General features: G+C 46.9%; 1 protein-coding gene across 1 annotated transcript in view; it reads left to right on the forward strand.

The window, feature by feature from the left end:
• LOC146353050 (potassium channel subfamily T member 2-like) overlaps nt 1-22875 on the forward strand; it is a 68098-nt gene extending 45223 nt beyond the window's left edge. Inside the window, exons 18-30 of the mRNA XM_084832197.1 lie at nt 924-1159; nt 2464-2680; nt 4507-4612; nt 5365-5537; nt 7110-7181; nt 8165-8299; nt 11977-12088; nt 12171-12272; nt 13534-13617; nt 14617-14745; nt 15613-15913; nt 16008-16092; nt 22144-22875. Coding sequence (XP_084688323.1) covers nt 924-1159; nt 2464-2680; nt 4507-4612; nt 5365-5537; nt 7110-7181; nt 8165-8299; nt 11977-12088; nt 12171-12272; nt 13534-13617; nt 14617-14745; nt 15613-15913; nt 16008-16092; nt 22144-22249 — 1858 coding nt within the window. The 3' untranslated portion in view covers nt 22250-22875. The remainder of the gene's footprint in view (nt 1-923; nt 1160-2463; nt 2681-4506; nt 4613-5364; nt 5538-7109; nt 7182-8164; nt 8300-11976; nt 12089-12170; nt 12273-13533; nt 13618-14616; nt 14746-15612; nt 15914-16007; nt 16093-22143) is intronic.
• Nucleotides 22876-25107: the final 2232 nt, after the last annotated feature.

Genomic DNA, 25107 nt, shown 5'->3' on the forward strand with positions numbered 1-25107 from the left:
TCTACTCCACCCACCCAAGCCCGAATTATGGGGGTTTCAAATGCTGTGTGACCCATGAAAGTGGGTTTTTAGGTAGTGTATATTCTGCTTTTCTTCCTTCGTGTGCCCCTGATGGACCAAAGCGATTTCAGAAAAATACGGATATAACCAGAAGGCGCTTCTCATTCCGTTTCCATGTAGAGGGAGCCCAGCTTTAAGTTCGTGAACAAAACCCCAAACAGCCCTGGACCAAGCTGGCAGAATAAATCTCAATAAGTACAGAGAGTCCAAGAGAAAGTGGGGAAGCTTTGCAGGTTATCTAAGCATTGTTTCTAGCAAGGTCTACTACTAAAGGCTCTGGTGTATATACAGAGGAGTTGCCACTGAAGATCAGTATTGGACATTAGATCCTGGCAAGGAAACTGCCTCTTAGACGACTGCTGCATCTCATGGGACACCTCTGCTCTGTCCTCTTTAATTGACAACACAGTAAAGGAGACACCTTCTCCTGCAGAGACCTCCTCTTTCTGCCCTGTTCCCATGGAAGGCTCCCCTGGTGGAGAAGCAAAGGCCTCCGTCAAGACCAGCTCTCCCGGCTGTGGAGATGGTGGATAGGCTGTATCAGGATCCTGCATCTCCCCCCATCCTGGTTGACAAGCCAATGGGAGGCCTAGTGGAATGGAGTTCTCAGGCTCCTGGCTTCCCACAGCTGGGCCTGATTCTACAGCATCCCTTCTGACTCAGAATCAATGTCAGAAGCTATAACTCCCCCTAAACCGGGGCAAAGCCTCTCAGTACATGTGTACCACATTAGGTTGCTAAGGCATTCAGGTCGGGATATGCTCCTCTTTTGCTTCTCTTGGAGCTCACATCCGAGGGCAACGGTCCTGGCACTTGGATGTGGACAGAGTGTGCTGCCTGCTCTTGCTTGTCTTCCCTTGCAGGTACGGGATCTGCTTGATTGGCATTTGCAGGGAAGATGAGAGCAACATCCTCCTAAACCCGGGGCCATGCCACATCCTGGCATCCTCAGACACTTGTTTCTACATCAACATCTCCAAGGAGGAGAACTCAGCTTTTATCTTCCAGCAGAAAGAGCACCTGCAAACGTGCAAGCAGGCCAAACCCACGTACCATGGCTTAACACGGCTGCCCGTGCACAGCATCATCGCCAGCATGGGTGAGGCCTGGCATTTCCTAGCATGCCATTTGCATTGGTTAATCACAGTTTGGCCAGCTTGTTGCCACTTTGAATGAGCATCTAATTTGCAAACCATCTCTTAACAGCAGGAGAGACATGATACAAAGATTTTAAGTAAATCTAAGGGACCACTAAGGGACCTTTATGTCTTTATTTATTAAAATATTTCTACCCTCTCATTCCATTCCCTGATGGGATCCTCGACGCAGCAAACAACCATCCCTTAACAATGATCAATAAAACAACATAAATGATAAAAATAGAAACCAAATAAAGTGCAGCAGCAATTGTACATCACAAAGAATTGAGCCCAGAAGTTAATAGGCAACCAGTGCATTCTTGGCCCTGAGTACCCAGCAAGAAATGGTTAGCAGCATTCTGCACAGGCTGCAGCTTCCAGTCTGTATCCAGAGGTAGTCCCGTGAACAGCTGAAGCACATGGAAAGGTCTTGTACAGCTCTTTAGTCCTAGCCTATTTCAGAATGAGTCTACTGTGACTTTGAGTCTATTTGTATTGGCTTTCAGCCAGCCAGCCCCTGATGATGTAACGGTGGAAGAACGCCCATCTGGCTTGGCTTTTTACGCTCCTCTGCTAGAATAGTTTTTGCATGCCATGTCTTACATGTGATATTTGCATTTACACAACTTCCTCAACATGCATTTCTCTTCTGTGGCTGGAAGTCCATGCAAATAGAATCAAATCCCCAAATGTGAGAATGAGCACTTCGATTTGGAATAATGTATGCACATTACACACATGGATTCCAGATCAGAAGTACGTGTACATGGATGGGTTGGTGATGTTTATAGCTTGCAAAATTTGAATGGCTCTGGCAGTCATCTCCCAGCTACCAGTGCAAAATGAGAGGAGGATTTGCAGACATTGGAACTGGTTTGGGCAAGGACCTGCTTGGTGGCAAGAGAGGTGTTGATGAGGTGCAGGAAGCATACCTTTGGGCCCAGGTGGGAGAGGGGTGGGTCTGTCCAAGCAGAGGCTGCTCCACCACCACCCCTGAACTCTGGGACATGTTGCTTAATCACTTGGACCTTTTCCAGCATATCTGACATTTCAGAGATTCTTCAGGGACAGTCAGACTTCACACAGAATTTTGAGCATGCTACCAACGAGTTTCAAAACCTTTTCGAGGGGAGTTCAGACCTTACCTTAGCAGTAGTGCTCTGCATTGTAAAAGCTGCCACACCAATTGGCAAGCGGGCAAACAAAGGTCAGCGTGCATCCCAAGCGCTTGGTTCCCCCATCTTCTCTTGTGTTTCCCTTACAGGGACGGTGGCCATGGACCCTCAAGACTCTGGTGGTAGCCCTGACAGTATCGACAGTGCCACCCTCAGCCTGACATCCAGCTCCCAGGAGAAGGTTCACAACATTGCTCCTGTGCTGGAGGTGATGGACTCCATCCCCAGCCCCACTTTGGACCTCTTGAGTGACCAGTTTGAGGATGAGGGAAGCCATTCAGATGAAGATGTCTCCGCCTCCACCAAGTAAGTAGCCAACTTGGGGCAGGGTAGAGGGACATTCTGCGGGAGAAAAGGTAGCCACTGCTTATTGCCATTCCTGTGCCAGCAAATACTCATGTTGGAGGGATTACAAAGCTTGGAGGGGCTACAAATCTTGGATGCTGCCTGAATTCTACTTTTCCAGGTGGTTCCCTGCAGGACTCTCCCTTTTGCAGCTGAGCACCTCCAGCCCCTGCCTGACCCACTATGCTCCCCTGTTTCAGTCCCCCCATGAAAGCACCCAAGGAAGCAACACAGTTGGCATCACTGTTGCCCCCTACCGCTGCTTTTGGCAGGTCAGACCCAGCATTCTGGGCACTCAGCTCAGCCCCCTCAGAGCCCTTGAAGCTGAGGGGTGGGGGAGTGGTGTGCAGATGTGCAGAGAAGCATGGCTGTGCTGGGGGCTGCTGGAGAGGGGGCACTGTGTAGCCATTTTCCCTTGTGATTTCTTACTTAGGGACAACTGTAGGCTGTCTGTAATTTTCAGGACAGTGGTCCACAAGGAAAATGAGGAGAGAAATATGTCCTCTTTTGGAGACCTCAAAATGTCAAGGCCACCCTTGCACAAAAACCCTTGTGGCTATCATTCTGAAATTTAGAGACATGATCTCCTCTGATGGGGCAATGAATCCTGAAAATTTTATCCAATTCTTCTTTTTTTGAATCTATTTTTATTTTGTTTTTACAAATAAAATAAACACTACCAACAATATAATCAAAATCTTCAGTTTCCGACATTACAGTGTTCTAAAAAAAAGAAAAGAAAGGGAGGATAGCAAAAGAAGGAAGAGGGGGGAAAAGAAAAAAAAGAAAAAAAGAGAATTATATTAAACTTCAATAAGAACAAACGAAATATCCAAACAGTCTTATAGCACAAAAATAGAAGCAAGCACTCCATTTCCATTAGCTATAAATTACTATTCAGTTAACAGGTATCAATAAAGATTAAAGGTTTAGCTGGCAAGGAACAGCAACAACAATAATCCCATAGTGATATTAATAGTAATAATACTAAAGAAAAAGGGAAAAAAGAGAAGTTTACGAGAAAGACAAAAACAGAAACAAATCATTTATATATTTTAAGTAGTATCATATCTAAAAATAGCTTTATATGTGTACTCATGCATACACACACAAATATGCACTTTATTACAATATAACATAAAGAAAGAAGGAAAAAAAATGCAAATGTTTATCCAATTCTTCCAAGTAATAACAATGTTATTGGCAGTTCTCTTTGAAAGAAAATCAAAACATAAACCTTGCACCTATTTTTCTGACACTGGGCAGGTGTAATCCCCTTCTAGGGGGCTACTATGCCTGAAATGATCATCCAGTTCTGACCAAGAGAAAAAGTTACAGGTTTTTTTTTAACTTCCAATGGTAGTCAACAGGAAGCATAAAGACTCATTTTTCCAAACTTTGACTCAGGTTTGGTGCTGAGCTGAAATGGTCCGACTACAAATTGGCCCAAGCAGAAGTGGGATGTATTCCAAAATGCTGAATCGGGGTCTGAGTTGAAGTGGGGTGGGGGTAGGTCAGTGCACGCTTCTTATGTATGTATGTATGTAAACTATACACACACACACAAGCACACCACATGCACACACCACACACACACACACATATATATTAGAGGTGCGTTTAGACTTGTGTATATATATGCAAATGTGTGTTATGCGCCTGTGCCCCGGATCTTTTAAGAACCTAGCACCGCCCCTGGGGTGAACCATTTCTAAAATGAAGTGATGCACAGCAGTGCCAAGCAAGCCCTGCCCTGCCTCACCCCCTCATTTCATGTTGCTTTTCAGCTGGGTGAAGGGTTACCCTTCCAACAGCCCCTACATTGGCAGCTCCCCAACTCTCTGCCATCTGGTCCCAGAGAAGATTCCCTTCTGCTGCCTCCGACTGGACAAGGTACTGGGTTTGCCAGCAGGAGAAAAGCCACGGGCTGAAAAAGATCATTGTTTTTTAGAGGTGAAAATGGTTTGAGAGATGCTTTGCTTGCCTCGATGTACACGCACATTTTGTTTGTCTCTCTGTTGCCTCTGGCCAAAGAGGGTTTAGCTGGTTCACTAGAGGCAAGGGTGGGATGAGTTGCCTGCAGCACCAGCAGTGACCCTCTTTCCAACAGCCCAATCCTCTGGGAAAAACTAGTGGCCGTCTCTACTCTTGCCTTTGTTCTAGGACAAGAAAACACACTTCTGCTTCAAAGAATCTGTGTTTATATGGCAAGGCTGTTCATTTATTTTTTAAAAAAATTATATACCTTCCTTCAGGACTGCTTCTGAGGTGGGCCGCCAATGTGTTCAGGAGAAATAGATTCCTCCATAATATAATGCCGCTTTCCCCAACCTGATGGCCTCCAGATAGTTTGGACTACAACTCCCACCATCCCTGATAATTGGCCATGCTGGCTGGGGCTGATGGGGGTTGTAGTCCAGAACATCTGGTTGGGGAAGGCTGATATAACGGGTTTGACCAGGGGTGGCAATCACTCCCTGATCTCCCATCCTCCTTTGCCGGAGTGTCCTCTTGGGAAACCAGCTGGTTCAAGCTGCTGCTTGCAGCAAACCTGAGGGGCCCCATGAAGCAGGGCAGCCCCTCTTCTCCCCTTTCCCCATGGATCTGGTCCAGGTTGCTGTCTTTGAACCCTGTCGTCTCTGCAGAGTTGCTCCCACTGCCCCCATGAGGAGGCTCGTGCCTACCACTTCAGAAACAAGCTGATCATCGTCTCTGCAGAGCGAGCCAGCAACGGGCTCTACAACTTCGTGGTGCCCCTGCGAGCTTATTACTGGACCAAGAAGGACATCAGCCCCATTGTGCTGCTCCTGGAGAATACGTAAGGGGGCTCGCTGAGCAGATTGCTAGCCCTGGAGGGAAATGGGACGGGGACTTTGGAGTGTGGAATAGGGGCTCTGATGCTGGAAAGGTGTTTTTCATAGCACCTACTAGCAAAATTGTTCCCACAGAGTAAATTTGGAGGAGAAAGAGGAGGTATAGCTGCAGGAGCAGGCTGTGCACTCCACTCAGAGTATATGTTGTAGCTGGTTGGGTTACATGAATTCTGTTTAGATTTCAGGATGAGCACAACTAGAATTCCACGGGATTAATCTCGCCCAACTTTCTGTAGAAATTCCAGAGGGGTCTCTATTGTGGACCCTCTTGCAAATCTCTCTGTGCACCCATCCATGTTTCCAGACATCTCTGCAGCATCCATTCAATCCCCAAATCTGGCACAGCCTTCCTTTATATTCTCTAGGTGTAAACCTTCCTGCCAGGCCACGTGACTGCAGGCTGGCCCACATACTTTGGCAGAAGATTGCCACTTAGGGAGCATGGTTCAAGCTTGTCTCAGCTGAGCTCAGGAGGAGGTACTCCAAGCCTGGCAGACTTTTGAACTATGTAGCTTCTACACCCGCACTTTCTGTATTTGCCAGATTTGTGGGATGTCCTCAAATATACTCTGCCCTGTGTTTATACAGGGAGAATCCCCAAATCCTCCACCATTTCCACTGTGGATAGCAGCTCTAGTCAATTAACATAACAAATTATGAGGGCTGCTTACATGTGCTTGATACAAATAATTTATTTTGCATTTCTCCTGGCCAAGCCTTCCTCCCCTGAATTGTTTAGCAGGGTTTGGCACATTGCACACTTTTGCACACTTAGAAAACTTGCTCGGCAGTCATGAGGACTGGAAGCTTCCTTGCAAAAGGTAAAGCTCCTCAGACTGAGCTGCACATGCTCCTGCACAGAGTGTTGGTGTCTTCAGGCATGATCAGCAAGAGGACAGGAGTGGTGCATTAAGTCTCTCGGGTGAATAATGGGCTACAGACAAGGCAACCACCTACAGAGGACTTTGCAAGCAAGGGTTGTTAGGCATGGGTGGTATGTCTGAAGAATTTGCGCAAGGGGGCAGGTGAACATGTTGGAAGCTGCACGCGGCAACCCTGGAATGGGCCTGCTGTGATGGTAGCTCAGGGGCCTGGGCTGCAGCTGCATGGAACAGTCAGGGCTTAATTTGAGCCAGGACGTGCCTCCAGAGTCTGATTTCAGTGTCATGACTCAACCTGGACCTTGCAAAGGTATCTTAAACCAGCCTTTCCCAGCATGGTACTGAATATACGTATATACATTTACTACAACTCCCAACAGCCCCAGTCAAGATGGCTAGTGGGCAGAGATGATGGGAGTTGTAGTCCAAAACATCTGGAGGGCCTCAGGTTGGAGGAAGCTGTCCTAAACTCTGCATATTACATAGCCCAGGAGCACCAGGGCTGGGAGGTGTTTTGTGAGTGGTGGTGGACCCCCATTTAAAGTGAGGGATTGAGCTAGATGAGGCCAGGGAGTTCCCCTCCAGTCCTGTACATCTGTGATTCTAGTCTGATGTTCTCCTCTTTTTGCCCAGCAGGCCTGAGATCCACTTTCTAGAAGCCATCTGCTGGTTTCCCTTGGTTTTCTATATGGTGGGCTCAATTGACAGGTGAGTCGGCATGGGCGGTGGGGAATGGCTCTTCTCTCTTCCATAGGTTACCAAAAGCTGCCAGACCAATCCTGAAGGGACATCTTTCACTTGAAACCTTGGGGACAAAACTGGTTTATTCTAGCAGGCAACTTTTTTTCAGACTCCTCTATTCTGGATGTTGAGAATGAAAGAGGATCACCTTTCCATGGGAGAATGGCCAAAGGGGATGTTTATAGATGTGTTATGCCAGGGGTGCAGAACTTCAAGCCCAGGAGCCAAATCCCCGTTAGGTGGTTTCTCAACTTTTGTGCAGTTTTCTCCCCCATTCTAAAAGGTTGAAATGCCTCTCCAAAGGCTGAGTAGTAAAAGCTTTAACTTGAAATATGCTGGTATTTTTGGTATTTTGACCCCAACCCTTTTGCCCCACCCAGCACTGGAATGCGGCCCCCAAAAGCTTCTTCAAGCTGGGATTCAGCCCTTGGGCTGAAAGAGATTCAACATCCCTAGGTTATGCAAGGCAGCCACAATATTTTGTCAGTTCCGGCACAATAAAACTTAACCTTAGGTGCTCATTGAGTGAAATCTGGACTGGTGATCTGTGTCCAGAGCAAGCCTTCATCCAAGTCAGGAGCTCGAGGAATGAGGGAGCAAACAGGCTGTGGTTCACACGCTTTGCATACGGAAGGTCCCAGCTTCAAAGCCTGGCATCTCCAGGTAGGACTGGGAAAGGCCCCTGCCTAAACCATGGGCTGCCAGTCAGTGTAGATAACACTGAGCTAAATGAACCAGTGGTCTTACTTAATATAAGGAGGCTTCCTATGTGACTTATAAGAGGAGGTCATCATTGAGATGGCAAGTTTCATCTATCCTTGCCTGGTGGCAACAGGGTTTGGAGTTGGCAGATAAAGGTTGGGATGATGTGCATTAACAGTGTGGCTCACTTCTTGACCATCTCCCCATCTCTCCTCGGTGTCCTGTTCCACCTACTTCCCATATGTCAGCCTGGATGACTTGTTACGCTGTGGGGTGACCTTTGCTGCCAACATGGTGGTGGTAGACAAAGAGAGCTCCATGATAGCGGAGGAGGACTACATGGCAGATGCCAAGACCATCGTCAATGTCCAAACGCTCTTCAGGTACTTTGGCAGGAGGGACTGCCTGCATAGGTAGAACCTGGGACACAAGGCAGCAGTAGGGGATGGATGGGTGGCTGGATGGGGGTTCATCCATGGTTTGTGGTTGTTCCTAAGTAGCAGGTACATTTCTGGCCAACTCCCTGGTTCTACACATAGAGCACTATTATTACAAACAATTAAATGGCCTCTTATGCATAATAAAGACACAACTGTGTATAGTAAAGGCACAAATCCCTTAGCTTAAAAAAAAGTGACTGATGGCTATAGTTGATCACTGCTATAGTTATATAAAAAAGAAATGTTCTTAAAATATGCAGATTTTTCCAATTTAATCTTAAATATACCCATGACAGGGCCTGTCAACTCTGCTGAGAATTTTTTCCACCCTAATTTAAATCTGATTTTCACCCCCCATCTCTCACTGAATCAGAAAGGGCACACTTGCAATGGTGTTAGTACAGGGTGGGTTGCTTCCACACTAGAGCCCTCTAGAGCTGCTGAAGCACTGCTTTTTCATAATGAGCTGGAAGCAGAATTAAAACTCAGATTCCGTACAAGCACTTCGTGCGGCACTAGATTATCTAGCAATGCCCAATTTCCCTTGGTCAAGATCCTTCTGTAAAGTCTGCTCATAAATAAGTTCCACTCAGCAATGGACCCTTTAATGTTAATCGAAAGCTTCCTATTTGCAGGTTCAGATTGTTTTGCTGCTTTCCTCCTTAAGCATGGTGGGGGGATTAGTGATTAATTGCCCCTTATTAGTCAGCTTTTGTTTCCCATGAGTAATGTTAAATTACCAGTTTCTTTCCATTATTGCCTCCCTATAGTGCTATTTCACTATAATGAAAAGAAAAAAACCAGTAACTTAATACACCCAAAGTGGTTATTTTAAGGGCAATTAATAATGAATTATTATTCTGAGCATGGAAGCAATAAAATATTTGAGCCTGACCCAGAATAGGGAAGTAATAAAAGAATTCAACGTGCAAATAGGATGTTTTCTGTTTAAAGAAACAGTTATCATGAAAGGCATCAATTGCACTTTGCCAATCCATAATGGACAGCTTGGTGTTAACAACTGTGTTTTAGCACGTGCGCACGTGCGCACGCACGCTGACTCATCACAAATCAGACACAGTAAATACTAGAATGCAGTGATCTGACAAAGATATCACATGGATTCCACAAGAAAATGAATGAACAAAGGATGGCAACTCCAAAGCACAGGGCTGGTGTGGAACTAACCATGGGAACTGTGTTCCTTTGCCAAAAATGACAACCATCCAGGAAGCCATCTGTAAATAGGGATGTGCAAGAAATGAAATCATCTCATTATTCCAGATGTTTTAATTATTTAAAGAATCAGTTGTTTTCTTACTTGTTTGTAAAGATCATATTTGTTTTTGTTACATTCATTTTCACGTTGTCCCCTTTCTTCCTGTCGTATTCTGTTTCTTGCTGCCACCTGTGGCTGTGGTGGCAGGAGTGCTGATGTGCAGCGGCCCTTTCCCAGTGGCTGCCATGTTTTTCCCCCAGAACGTCTCAGACGGACAGTGTGGGGTGACACAACATCTGAGACTTTCTGGGAAAACGCTGAGGTCACCACTGAGGGAAGCGGAATGCTAGCAAAGCTTTCTGAGTAGCAGATGCTGCTCTTGGGTCAGAGGCCAACCCCCCACCCCCATCCAAGTTTATCTGGGAGGCCAAAAAACATGCCCTCATATTTTAAAAGGAAGGGGGACTCAGTCCCCATGTATTTGTACGGAACTACCCTGTCTACTTCTGACAAGAATTTAAGCTAGAGGCCCAGGTTTGAAGGCAAATGGAGGAGGCTTTCCTCTGTGTTCCACACTAAGGAGAAGTGCATTATATATATACAGAAGAGAGGGCTTTCTCTATGGTGGTGCCTTGAGTTTGGGATTCTCTCCCAAGGGAAGTATGTCTGGTGCCGAAATTGCATTCTTTATGGTGCCAGGTTAAAACCTTTATATTTGTTCAATAATTTTAAACAATTGCTGGTTGAATATATATTTAATTTTGTTGCATTGTTATTTAAAGTTTTATGTGTCTAATTGAATTGTCGATTTACATTTTTATGTATACCTTCCTGAGATCCATTTTGGAGGAAGGTGTGGTTTATAAATTATATATATATATGTATATGTATGTATATATATATATATATATATATATATATATATATATATATACACACACACACACACACACACACACACACACACACACATACATAATAAAAATAAAAATAAAATTGTGTGGATCACAATTCACCCAGCATTGCTGCTACCTCCAAACATTTCAATGGAGTCTGTGGAGTTTGACCTCAAATTTTCCAGCTCACAGTGCCATCTCTGGTAACAAGGCCCTCTCAAGCAGGGGTCCCCAACCTTTTTGCACCCGTGGGCACCTTTGGGAATTTGAGACGCTGCTGTGGGCACAACCATAAAATGGCTCCCATGGAGGGGTTAGTCACATGATGGCTGCTGTGGGGGCATGGCTATTGAAGAGGTGGGGGCAGGGAGAGAAACAGCAAGGCTAGAGCCTAGGAGGGAGGGGGAAATGGAAAGCGTTTTTTGAAGGGAGCAGGGAGTGAAGAGCTGTGTGGGCGCAATTGGAGTTGCCTGAGGGTGCCATGGCACCCATGGCTGCCATGCGGGGGACCCCTGTTCTTAAGGCTGGTGCACAGTGGGGGTGGGGTGGATAAGTTCTAGTGGCAGAAATTAAAGAAGGTCTTAATCAGTGGTTCCCAACGTGGTACCCATGGACACCATGGTCTTCACTCCCTGCTCCCTTTAAAAGGAATTTTAATTAAAAAATTGAAATACGTTAGGGCACCAGGTTCTTCTTCCTGTTCCTGAATCTGCCGCTGATCAGCTGTTCAGCAGGCAGGAAGGAAAACCAAGGCAAAGGGGTATTGGGGAGAGAAAGAGTAAGGCTAGGAGAGATAAAGGTGAGGTAAAGAGGTAGGGGTGTGAGAAGTAGCAAGGGGTGGGGAAGGGAGAGAAATAGTGGGGCTAGAGGCTGGGAGTGGGGAGAGAGAGCGCGCAAAGCAGAAAGGTCTGTGGGGATGGAAAAGGATTGGGTGGGCCAGGAAGCAATTCTTTCCATTTCCCCCTCCCTCCTACCCTCGTTATTTCTCTCCCCCCGCCAGCAGCCTCTTGACTAGCCAGGCCCCCACAGCAGCCATTATGTGACTAGCCACATCCTCCATGGGAGCCATTTTGTGGTGGTGCCCACAGCAGTGTCTCAAATTCCCAAACATGGCCATGGGTCCAAAAAGGTTGGGGACCCCTTGTCTTGATCATTCCTCCCAATAGTGTTAACTGCATTCATGCTACATATAGACGGTACTATCACATTTTTAGGACTAGATCCAAATACATCAGTTGCCCATAAAAGAGTTTATATGTGGGAAACTGGACTCCTTCCTGCCTATCAGTGTTAGATCCAAAACTGCAGAGAGATCCTCTCCCTTCCTCCATGTTAACATGCTTCTGGGGGGCTTAGGATGCCCTGTCTGGGACCTTGGATTGAGGAACACTGGGAAACGATGGGTAAGAAGTGTCCTCTTTAGCAGAGATGCTTGTGGAGACCTCCCCTTGGGCTTTCTGTCTCCCTTGCCCCCTTTGACTCAACCCCTCTCTTTCTGTACTCAGGCTGTTCCCTGGTCTCAGTATCATCACGGAACTGGCACATCCAGCCAACATGCGGTTTATGCAGTTCAAGGCCAAGGACCACTACGCACTGGCACTTTCCAAACTAGAAAAGGTACTGGCTGCACCAAAAAGCTTCCCCTGGCTGAGTGACACACACACCCCGGATTTGCTCACGTGCCCTCTTTCCCTTTCAGAAGGAGCGGGAGAGGGGGTCCAATCTGGTGTTTATGTTCCGCCTTCCCTTTGCTGCTGGAAAGGTCTTCAGCGTCAGCATGTTGGACACTCTGCTCTACCAGGTAGGGAAGCCTTTGCTGTTCTCTGCCATGAGTCCCGCTCCTGTGTGCTTTAAAGCTCTGCTTGCCCTGCATGGAAACTTGCTCTCCTTTCAAAAACCTGATTCCTATCCCCCCAACATTCCCACTCTTACAAGCAGTTCCCCAACTCAACTAGTAATTTCAGCCAATAACCAGTAACACTCACTATATCTGAAATGGTGGTTCTCAGTTGACATATTTGTACTTGAACAGTGGCACAGGAGAGTGTAAGATGAGCCTGCTGGATCACACCACAGGTCCATCTGGTCTGTAGACCTTCTCAGTCTGATTCTAGTCCAGCATCCTATTTCTGACAGCAGTTAGACAGACACTTCTAGGAGCTCACAAGCAGAGCATGAAGGTGTTGGCTTTCCCCTGTTGTCTGTCCCCAGCGTCTGGTACTCAGAGATATGCTTCTAAACATGAAGGTTTCAGTTAGCTGCTATGACTTAGAGTTGTTGACAGACCTCCTCAATCCTCCATGAATTTGTCTTATCCAATTTAAAAGCCACCTAGGACAAGGAGGGGGAACTGGTGGTCTTCCAGATGTTGTTGGGCTACAGTTCCCATCACCCATTATCACTGGCTGTGCTCACTGGGGCTGATGGGAGTTTGAGTCCAACAACATCTGGAAGGCTACAGGTTTCCCATTCCTTTCCTAAGCCATTGGCACTCATGGAAGCCTGCCTCCCCGCTTTACTCTCAGTGTTGGAGGGTGGGTTTTGGCAGGGACACACTGGGGACAGTCCTCCTTTTGGTGTGCTGCCAACCTAATCCTGCTTGCCCCTCTCCCCCATGGCAGAGATTTAAAGAAAAACATGCACTTTAAATGCTGATATGCATTTAATGTCGTGTGTAATTTGATCCTAAAAAAACCTTCTAACCAATAAGCAGCTGCAGCCTGTTTCACACGTCTTTCTTGGGTAGAAGCAGAGCTCATTATCATCCTAGCTTCCCAGTCCTGAAACTTTTTTTGGATTCTTTTAAAGATGAATAGATTTAGGGCAGTCTTCTGTGGCTGACCTGCTTTCATCACTAAGCATACTTGAAAAGCTGTGTTGAAACTGATCAAGCCACCCCACCTCTTGGCCAAGAAAACCTCCCGTCTTGCATGCCAGCCAGAAACTCTGGCAGTGTGTGTGTGTGACCTCGCTCTGAGCTCTCCCTACAGCCGATATATCATGGCCGACAAATCCAGGAGCCATAAGAAGGACTGCCAGACCCAATTGATTTTCTCATGCAGTCATTTGTGAAGGATTACATGATCTCCATCACTCGCCTGCTGCTGGGGCTGGACTCCATGCCAGGGTCAGGATTCCTGTGTGCGGTGAGTACTTGGGGCTCCCTGGGCTCCTCACCATTCATTCATTCATTCATTCATTCATTCATTTATCAATCGATCAATCCATCTATCGCCCATCTGGCTGGTCATCCAGCCACTCTGGGCGATGTACAACCATAAAAAGAGTTCATACAATAAAATTCAACATTAAAAACATCACATTTCTAAAATTACCCTAGCCCACCCCAAATGCCTGCCTGAACAACCACGTTTTTAATGCATGGCGGAAGCTCATTAAAGAGGGGGCATGGCGGAGTTCCCTAGGGAGGGAGTTCCACAGAGTGGGGGCCACCACAGAAAAGGCCCTCTCCCTCGTCCTCACCAGCCTAGCTGTCCTGGCTGATGGGACAGAGAGAAGGCCATCCGAGGCTGATCTTGTTGAGCGGCCCTTTCTGGTGTTGCTGGAGGTGCTCCTTGAGATAGGCTGGGCCGGAACCATATAGGGTTTTAAAGGTCAAAACCAGCACATTGAATTTGGCCTGGAAAACAACTGGTAGCCAGTGCAGCTCCTTCAGCACTGGAGTGATATGATCTCGCCGGCTGCCTTTAATCAGGCGAGTATGGTCAAGGCTTGCCACAGTGGCTGCTGCTTTTCTTGGCCCTTGTCTTTCTGCTTCCTATTTCTCCATCCTTGATGTCTTCATTGCCATTCCCTAAATCAGGAGTGGGGTGGGTAATGGGTGGCCCTCCAGATGCTGGTTGACTGCAACTCCTATTAGCCCTCACCATGGACTATGCTACCTAGGGCTGATGGGAACTGCAGTCCAGCAGGATCTGGAGGACTTACACATTCCCCATCCTTGCCCTAAACCATTGCCTCACAGCCCATGGAAATTGGGTGTGTTCTGCAGCAGCTTTGAATCCAGGCACATGTGGCGTTCATGCTGTACAGAGCTGGGATTCTTCCTTCTCCTCAGGCTGGGGTTTGGAAAAGAGGGAGACTTCCTGGGTAGGCTGTTCATTTCTGCTCCCTCTTCTCTGTAGCTCAAGGTCACGGAAGGAGACATGTGGATCCGCTCTTACGGCCGGCTCTACCAAAAGCTCTGCTCCACAACAGGAGACATCCCCATTGGACTCTATCGTACGAGTACCCACATCCTCCAGACATCTGAGGTATGGGAGGGAGAGACTCAAGAAGGAAGATGAAAGATCCAGTGAGGAAGGGGGCAGGCACTTGAGAGTTAAAAGCTGGACAAACTCAGACCACAAAAATAAGGCCCAGCTGCTGCTGTTGGTGATTCAGCCGCTGAGGACTGCCTGCCAGGGGAGGAGGGGGTGGATTCCCTGTCATGAGCATCCCCAAGAGAAGCTTGAAATCCTTCCCAAACATTGTCTTAATGGGCTTAGTCAAGAAGTAGAGGGGATTCCTTCAAATGCTGTGGTCCAACTTAGGAAATTGTAGGACTTCAGGATTTAAGATGTGTTACCTTGCTACAGGGAGCCTAGAGCAGCCTCTTCTCGTGTTACAGCTTCAGGACCACTTCCACAAGACCCTCCTGTGTTTGAATGATGAACAGTTAGAGCAGAGCTGTGAACCACAGATGCCCCCAGAGCAGGTGGTGGGTTGTGCCAGAAGTCACTGAAGTCTCTACATGCCCTTTTTATATAGGGGAGATGTCTTCTGACTCCAATAAGAGAAGTCGTCTGGCAGTTGTTCACAGAATTAAAGGCAACAGAAGGGTAAAGGCCTCCCTCCCAGGGCTGCGCATGTTAGTCCGCTCAGCCTATAACAGTGGAGTTCTCAGGCTGAGGGAAGGGGCAGCCCAGCACCGAAGAAAGTAACTGTGACGCATTCGCTCTGTGGGTGTGTGCACGCGCGTGTGCGGGAGGGAGGGAGGGAGAGAGGAGACCAAGAGGGAATGGGAGTGGTTGTGGTATTAGCCTGGCATACAGGAAGGCTGTTCAGGGTGGCTCAAGGAGCAGTGGCAGTGCCAGCTGCTCCTGTGCTCATCCGGCTCCCCATCTGCTCTGTCCGGACAGTGCCAGGTCTTCAGCAGCATGGAGGAATGTGAGGACACCCAGGAGCCCTGTGACCCCATTGTCTGCCGCATCAACCACCGCAACTCCACTTGCAGCGACCAGTCAGACCACCCGCTGCTTCGGCGCAAGAGCATGCAGTGGGCCCGGCGGTTGAGCCGCAAAGGCCCTCGGCTCACCAAGTCAGCTGCTGAGTGCATCAGCCAGCAGCGCATGACACTCTACCGGCGATCAGAACGCCAGGAGCTCAACGCCCTGGTGAAAACTCGCATGAAGCACCTGGGACTCTCCACTGCTGATTACAGTATGGAATGGGGAATTGCTTTTATGGGGGGAAGCCATGGGCTCTGGGGGCACTCAGGCTGGGCCTTGAACCTTTCTCCTCTCCTTGGTTACAGTGGACATGATGGATCATGACAGCACCTTCTCCTTCATCCTCTTGAACCCCTCTCCCGACACACAGCTGGAACTCAATGATGTGGTGTAAGTTCCCCCCTCCCCTCAAGTGGGTGGAGTGCCGAGGAGGCAGGAAAAATTTGGAGCTGCAGGGGGAGCCATCAAAGCCCCTTGCAAGGTCTTCCTCCTATTATCCTTCCCAAATCCCCCTTCCTGGTCACTGCCACCTCTCTGCCCCCATCTTATCCCTATATGGGAAGGAGAGGTTGTGCGTGGTGTGGAGAAAGTGGATAGGGAGACATTTTTCTCCCTCTCTCATAATACTAGTACCCAATGGGGTCATCCCATGAAGCTGACTGGTGGGAGATTCAGGACAGATAAAAGGAGATGCTTCTTCACACAGCGCATAGTTAAACTATGGAATTCGCTCCCCCAGGATGTAGTGATGGCCACCAATTTGGATGGCTTTAAAAGTGGGTTAGACAAATTCCTGAAGGAGAAGGCTATCAATGGCTACTAGTCCTGGTGGCTATATGCTATCTTCAGTATCAGAGGCAGTATGCCTATGTGTCCCAGTTGCTGGGGAACATGGACAGGAGGGTGCTGTTGCATTCATGTCCTGCTTGTGGGTTTCCCGTGGGCAGCTGATTGGCCACTATGTGAACAAAATGCTGGCCTAGATGGACCCTTGGTCTGATCCAGCAGGGTTCTTCTAATGTTCTTAATAGAGCTACCACAGGAAGGAAAATGTTGCCTGCTCAATGTCTCCCCAGCCCAGAAGCATCATTCAAGGGCAGACACCATCAGTGCTACCATTTCATGCTTCAATATTTAATGTGGCTGGCATCCATATATATCTTGTGATCTGAGGAACAGCAGAGTTTAATCATACTCAGCAGCACCTGTACCTGGAATGGATTTGGGTAGGGAGAGGCCAGGGATGTACTCAGCTGTGTAATACTGGATGTAATCATGAGGCTGAGTCTCTGGGCACCTTAAAAAGAGTAAATTCTATTGTATTTTGAAGTTTTTTAAATTTCTTGATGGTGTCACTCCAGCTCTTGTTATGCATGTCCAAATGTTAATGCTTTTGTGCTCTTGTTTAAACCGTGCACCATTTCCTAGTGTGGGAAAAAGCTTGGATGTTCCAGCTCTCTGTGGCAAAAATGCCAGTTGGTGACGAATAATGAACATCTTTTAAGACTGCATCTGTTCTGAGAAAACATCCACCAACTGGATCATTCACATTTACATGAAGTGGCCTTATTCTTAGTGATTGCTTGTGTTAAAAAATCCCCACATCACGTCAAACAAAGATCAGAATGGGCTATTAGCATGCCCTTCCTGTGCCTGCAGTTCCCAAACTATAATTCAGGCCTCTCTAAGGTTATATTAGCAGTTCTTCCCTGAGAAACAGCAGGGCATTTAATCCTGGGAAAGTTCCATGACCAGGAAGGCAGATGTCCCTGAGCGCGCCCTCCCCTGTACCAGGAGTGCAGGGAAGGACAGTACCGACCCATGGATGGTGAAGGCTGTACTTGGTGAAGGAGGGCCCAGATCAAACAGTGGTCCGGAGTGCACTGCTGATCACCACAGTGCAGGGTGGAGCAGCATGGGTTGGACAATACTACAATTAGGTGGATCCACAGCTGGTTGAGCAACCGTACTGAACAAGTGCTAATTAATGGCATCCTCCCAGAGGGAGGTTTTGACTGGAGTGCCACAGGGCTCTGTCCTGGGCCTTGTGCTGTTCAACATCTTTATACATGACTTTGCGGATGGCGTAGAGGGTTTGTTTAGCAAATTTGCAGATGGCACAAAGCTAGGAGGGATAGCCTACACCACAGAAGACAGGACCAAGATTCAAGACGATCAAGACAGGCTGGAACACTGACACAAACAAAGACACAAGTATAGGAAGGAGGAGACCTGCCTTGGCAACACTATATTTAAAAAGGACTTAATGTCTTAGTGGATCAGAAGTTGAATATGAGCCAGCAGTGCGATGAGGGAGCTATGAAAGCTAAAGCAATCTTGGGCTGCATTAACAGAAGCATAATGTCCAGATCATGGAAAGTAACAGTTCTGCTCTCTTCTGCATTAGTCAGGCCACATTTGGAGTACTGTGTCCAGTTCTGGGTGCCCCATTTTAAGAAGGGCATTGACAAGTTGGAGCGTATCCAGAGACGAACAACCAGGATGGTGAGGGGTCTGGAAACCAAGTCCTATGCGGAATGGTCGAAAGAGTTGGGTATGTCCAGCCTGGAGAAGATTAAGGGAGGCATGGTAGCAGTCTTCAATATCTGGAAGGCTGTCGTGCAGAAGATGGAGCAGACTTGTTCTCCGTTGCTCCAGAGAGACAGTCTAGAACCAATGGGTGGAAACTGCAGGGAAGCAGATTTCAGCTAAACGTAAGGAGTAACTTCAAAACAGTCAGAGCTGTTCCGCAGTGGGACAGGCTGCCTCGGGAGGTGGTGGCTTCTCCTTCGCTGGAGGTCTTTAAGCAGAGGCTGGATGGCCATCAGTCAGGGATGCTGTAGCTGCACCCCGCAATGCAGAGCTTGCATTGAGCAGGGGGCTCATCTAGATGATCTCTGATGTACCTTCCAACTCTATGTTTCTATAATAGGGATAAGGTCCTGGATGCCTCAGGGGCAGATGGGCATAATTAGAAACAGAATAGAAAATAAAACTGCCAATATCATAGTGCCTTTATACAAACCTACAATGTAACCATACTTTGAATATTGTAATGGGGTATTTACTTACACCATTGCCACCACTTGTGGGGAATTCTTCTTTTTCTAGCAATGTTTATATTTCAAGGCTTAAGGAACTCCTTGCCACAATAACTCAGAGCTCCACAAGCTGACCCTTTTCCGCTTATACCAACTCTTTTAAGATACTTTAAAACCTCCTACTACTTTGGTACAAGATGCATATGCGTGAGATGGGCCGCACAGCTAGAGACAAGATGAACTATTAAACAAGTTGATTCATTAAGGGGATATTTTGTCCATAAAACAATACTACTATTTATTGGGGTTTTCAAAATAATGCTTACTAACATTTCTGAAAGACTTAAGAGACACTGTGGCTGGTATAAGTCTCTTAGGGTGCAACCCTATGCATGTTTAAACAGAAAAAAACCCTACAGCTCTCAGCATGCCCTAGCCAGCATGGCTGACTGGGGAATGCTGGGAGTTGTAGGACTTTTTGTCTGTCTAAACATGCATAGGATTGTGCCCTTAATTACTTTTTTTTAAATTTCAGGCCAAATTGCCTACACCCCAGCCAAATTCACCCACAACCAGGTCCAGCTCTTGGGTACAGTCTTCCTCTGACACCAAAGCTCTTCCTGTTGTATTACTAGCTGCCTGGGCAGTTTATCTGGTTTTTAATGCCTTCTTGTGTAACCATCTTCTGGTAAGATCTTAGGGCAGCCTCCTGGCATAATACCTGCTCCCTACTCCTAATCTTCACCAGCAATGCACAGTTATCACACAGAGAAGGAATAGCTTAATTTCAGGCCTCAGCTATTCACCGCCCCCCACCCCCAGCATTTCCCTAGTCCTTCTATCACACACAGACCAACCAACTCTTGTCTCCCTCCAACTGTCAACTGCATTTGCCAACTAACTAGAACAGCTAGCATGTCTTAGCTAGAACCTCCAGGCAGGCAGAATTTGATATTAAAGGCAAAACTGAAGTACTTTGGCCACATCATGAGAAGACAGGATAGCCTGGAGAAGATGCTGATGCTAGGGAAAGTGGAAGGCAAAAGGAAGAGGGGCCGACCAAGGGCAAGGTGGATGGATGATATTCTGGAGGTGGCGGACTCAACTTTGTGGGAGCTGGGGGTGGCGACGGCCAACAGGAAGCTCTGGCGTGGGCTGGTCCATGAAGTCACGAAGAGTCCGAAGTGACTGAACTTCACTTCAACAACAACAAGATGAATCAAAATTGAATTTACCTGATCCAGGCCCCATCTATAAATATTAAAAATGATCATCTCTCTTCCTTTCAGAATTGGTCACCAAGTACCTACTCCTAAAACAGGCCTTCAACACAGTAATAACGCTAGGCCTCAGGTCTACTAAGATACATGATAACCTCACAGAGGTCACACAGAGTATTTAAACGTTACAGAACATCTACAATTATTTACATACATAGCATTTCTTTGCGATTCTGGACGCTGCCCGTCAAAAAGGATATTGCAGAGCTGGTGTAGAAAAGGACAATCAAAATTATCAGGAAAGGTTATAATGTTTGGGGCTGTTTAGCCTAGAAAAAAGATGAGTGAGGGGGTGGGGTGGGGCAGCGGCAGGAACATGATAGAGGTGTATAAAAATATGCTCAGTGTGGACAAAGTGGATAAGAAGTTTTTCTTCCTTTCTCATAATACTACAACCCGTGTTCATGCAGTGAAACTGAATGGTGGGAGATTCAGATCAGAGCAAAGGAAGTACTTCTTTACACAGTGCATAGTTAACTATGGAATTCATTCTAATGAGCCACCAACTTGGATGGCTTTAAAAGGGGAATTGGAGAAAGTCATGGAGATTAAGGCTATTGATGGCTACTAGTTACCTCCAGTATCATAAGCAGTATGCCTCTGTATACCACTTGCTGGGGGACAAAAAGGGGAAGGTACTATTTCTCATGTCCTGCTTGTGGGCTTCCCATAGGCATCTGGTTGGCCACTGACTATCCTAACTGAACTGGCAGGGGGCAGCACCACCCACTCAGTTCAGCTTCTTAAGGAGGCCCTCAGAAATTGTTTAAGGAAAGGAAAGGTTCCTCCTGTGCAAGCACCGAGTCATTGCTGACTCCTAGAGGGACGCCGCTTGTGCTGGCGTTTTCATGGCAGACTATAGCGGGGTGGTTTGCCATTGCCCTCCCCAGTCGTGACTACCTTTCCCCCAGCAAGCTGGGTACTCATTTTACCGACCTCGGAAGGATGGAGGGCTGAGTCGACCTGAGCCAGCTACCCGAGACCCGGCTTCCGCTGGGATCGAACTCAGGTTGTGGGGAGAGTTTCGGCTGCAGTACTGCCGCCTACCACTCTGTGCCACACGAGGCCCTCAGAAATTGTTTAGGTGGGCAACAAAATTTCTTCGTTCCCTTACCATGTAAAATTTTCAGAGCATCCTCAGCATGCAAGTCAACTGGCTGAGCCAACAACAGATCAGCTAGTCAGAGTAGATGCTTATGTTACGCACTGAAGTATTCAGGGAGGTTGTCACCCTGAAGCTGGATATCTTTGCGGACATGACCAATCATCAGATAACACATTTTGGGCAAGAAAGCCAGGAGGAGCAACTGAACTAGCGGATGCCTTTCATGCATTCTGCCTTTCTGGCTATTCTCCCTTTGCCCTGATCCCCAGAATCATCAGAAGGATCAGGAAGCAGAAGGCAGATGTTATCTTGATTGCTCCCAGGTGGTCAAGATGCCTGTGGTTCTCTGGCCTAATAGAGCTGTCAGTGGAGGGCTAACAGATCCTAACAGATATTGCAGACCTCTTGTTGAGGGACCTCTTCTACATGCTAAATATCCGTACCAGATGGTTTCCTGGAGCAGGGCTGGGCAACTTGTTTCTCTAGAGATGTTTGGCCTATCAGCCCTAGCCAGCAGAGTCAATGGTGAAGGATGATGGGAGTTGTAGTTAAAAACATCTGGAGGGCCACAAGTCACCCACTCCTTTCCTAGAGATGGAGACCCTGCTGCCACATGCCACCCCCGAGTGGTAACCACACTTCTTGCATCTTGCTAGTCCTCTACTAGTAGGGCATATAACTATTACCAAGTGGTGCTCTTGCCATTCACACTAATTGTTGCAATGCATACACTTCTGTGTGTAGAATCACATTCAGCTTGCAGTTGGCGTGTAGGAAAGTGGGATCTTTTTACAAAAGCTAAGGGAACGGTGTTAGGATTCCCTGCAACAACTGAGTAAACGTTGCATATTTGTTGCACAATCAAGTGTCTATCTTGAAAGGCCCTTGGTTACTCTTTGGATTAATATTGGTATGTTGCTGTTTATACTTATTGTGGCTCAGTGTGACAGCCCTGCATTTGCGATGTAAGTCTACATCTCATCCGTACTGACTCTTTCCCTCTTCTGTTTTCCAGCTATCTGATCCGACTGGATCCCCTGACCCTTGTCTCCACCAGTGCTGGCAGCCGGAAAACGAACATCAGCCACTCGGATGATATGAAGGACAGCACGTGCCTGTAATTCCTTCCATCATCCTTCCTTCCATCAGAAGAAACCTGCTTGGCACACATGCTAACACTGTGACTTCACTAGCTCTCTGCCAGTTTTGTCCACTTGTTTTCTTTGCTGGACTTTTGTTAGCCACGACCAAGCCAAGTTCCTTTGCCTTTGTCTCTAAATTATTTTTAGGGTTAAAATAGTAATGAATCCCTTCCACTTGAATTACCTTAGAGGTGGCTAACCTACCATCTCACTTCTTGCAGACAGCCCAGCCTTCCTTTCTGGTTCTGAAAGAAAGCAGCTGCCAACCAACTGTTTTTCAAAAACTCAGCTTCCTTGTTCCGCATTTTGCATTTCGACAAACTCTCAGTGTTGTGCCCTTTTCTTGTGTTATCATCCCTTCTAAAACAGATCTGTGTTAGAACTTGGCAGTCAACTAGGTTTTTTTTTTTACCTTCTACCTTCTCTATGTGCTGCACATTGGGATCCTTTAAACATTCAAAATAGCACAAAACTGGGTAGCAATCCTAGTCATCATTGCTTTCTAGCTGCCCTGTAGGCATTTGGAAATGCCTCAATTCTCATATACCCAGAAGATAGATGTTCAGCCAGATATAGCACAATAAAGTGGCTATGTATGGGGAAGGGGTGAAGGTTGAAATCCACAGGCATGTTAATGCGGTAAAATAGAAAAATATGTTTATGGCTAGAAAATCGGAGTCGTAAGACATACAAACATACAATAAATTAACACATTTCAAAATCTGTCTAAGAAGCAGGTTTTCTTCTTAAAATGCAAGGCTTATATTGGTATAGTTACAGGACTTTAGAAATTAAAATTTAATTTTCCAAAGTCGCATCTAGAACCACAAGCCACTATTAAGCCCCATTATGTGAGAGAACCAAAGAAGCACAAACAAGGAAGTTTACATCAATTCTCAACTCAAGCTGGATCCGCAAATCTGTATCTTCAGGGAACCAGAGTCCTGGGTCCTAGGGTAACCCTTAAGGGTTAAATTGGCAAAAGCTATCCACACCCCTTGGTGACATGAACCAACTGATAGTTTACAAGCCCTTAGGCTGTAAGACAAAATCACAGAAACTATGCTAATTTGAGTTCTCCATTTTTCATGCAAAATTTGAAGGAAGTGATTGGGTTGGGTGATTAGGCAGAAATCAGGAAGGATATAATGGCACATAACATCTCATGGGTTAGGCTAGAGTGGGCTAGGCACCATGATGCCTATGGACACCAGTGTGCCCCCAAACATCTTCCTTGGCACTCACTGGAGTGCCCTGCCCCTCCCGGGCTTTTAAAAAATTAACAAATTAACTTACCGTCAGAGGAAACACTTCAAAGCAAGCTGCTGCCATCTTCATTTCCTCTGAATGCCTGTGGGTTGCATGTGGGGCTCAGAGACATGCTTAAGAAATGTGGATGGTCGGCAGCTGCAGGCCAGCACTTTCAGCCTCTGCAGCACGCCCTGCAGGCACTAGAGAGAGCTGTTGGCAGAGGAGGCTATGAAGGGCAGCAGTAAGCCAGCAGGGGGCTCAGAGAAGCCAGCTGGGAGGCGGGAGGGAGAGCGGCAGGGCGAGGAGGAGCCAGCTGGGAGCAGCAGGGGAGGGGTGGTGAGGGTTGTGTTCCTGCATGTCGAAAGGGCTGCATGTGTGGGAGAAAGAGAAAAGGTTCGGGGGTGATCAAGTTAGCGATCCTAGAGACTTTGGAGGGGGTCCTCAACACATGAAGGTGGCTAGACCTTAGAAACCATGACCAAAATAGTTCTGGTTTATGACTGAGTCGAGGCATTACCCTATACTAATGTTATAGGAAGCAAAGGAGCAGGCAGCACCACTTTGGGGAGGAGGAAGGCTGTTGTTGCATGGCAGTTCTGGAATAAGAAAAATAATATTGGCAATGCTTTCCTTCTTGTTGAAGCTGAATGCAGTGAGTGGGGTAAAAGAAAATATTTGGAATGGGTTCTGTTTGTTATCGTAACAGAAGTCAATTAGAATAACATTTGTTTTTGGTTAGGTGACATAGTTTTAATAATTCTCTCTCTCTCTCCTCTCTCTCTCTATACACACACACACACACACACACACACCCATTTTAAAGAGAAAATATTTGGCTAGCAAGCCACCACCCTGTGAGATTTAGCCGTTATCTTACTGGGGGTGGGGTTGGAGAGTGTGTGTGTGCAGTAGTGTCAAGATTCACCCACTGATGTCTTATGAACTCCTCACAGCCACAACCTAACAAAGAGCTTCACCACACGAGGTTTAAATCCTATATCCTTACCGGGGCTCCTACTTCCAGATTCTTTGTAAAATTAAGATCAGCTCCTTTACACAGGCTGACATGTGCTGTTTTTATTTCTTGGCAAGTTCTATATGTTTCATTTTACAGCCACCAGATGGTGCTGTTTTTATAGCACCACTACGGAAGTACACCCAGCAAGTAAAGTGCTTCATAGCACTTCCTAGAGAAAAATTGGACTTTCCCTGTGCTTTATAAAGGCAGGATAAAGGGCATAAACTTCAGAAGGGGCCCTGGAGGTTGACGACGTCATGTAAAGGACATATAAACTTCCATGAGTAACCAATCTTGATTGCACGATATAAGCCCCATGTGGAGAAGCCCAAAGGCTTCTAGAATAAAGATGATGAATTAGAGACAAAAAGGTTCCTGAGAGCTTTTGAAAAATCATGCTGCCTTCACAATGCAGAGAAGTAGAGATTATGTCATTGCAACAGAAAAGCAAGTGAGGACATCTATATGGCCTTGAACCGACTAGCTAAATGTCGGACGCCTTATGAGTGCTCCTGTGTGCTGAAACCCATTCAATGTTGATCAGGTATGGAAACTCCAAGTGAAGCCT

This window comes from Heloderma suspectum, chromosome 2, assembly GCF_057233095.1.
Source record: "Heloderma suspectum isolate Gila_16-S chromosome 2, 16-S_ref, whole genome shotgun sequence".
Classification (NCBI taxonomy): Eukaryota; Metazoa; Chordata; class Lepidosauria; order Squamata; family Helodermatidae; genus Heloderma; species Heloderma suspectum.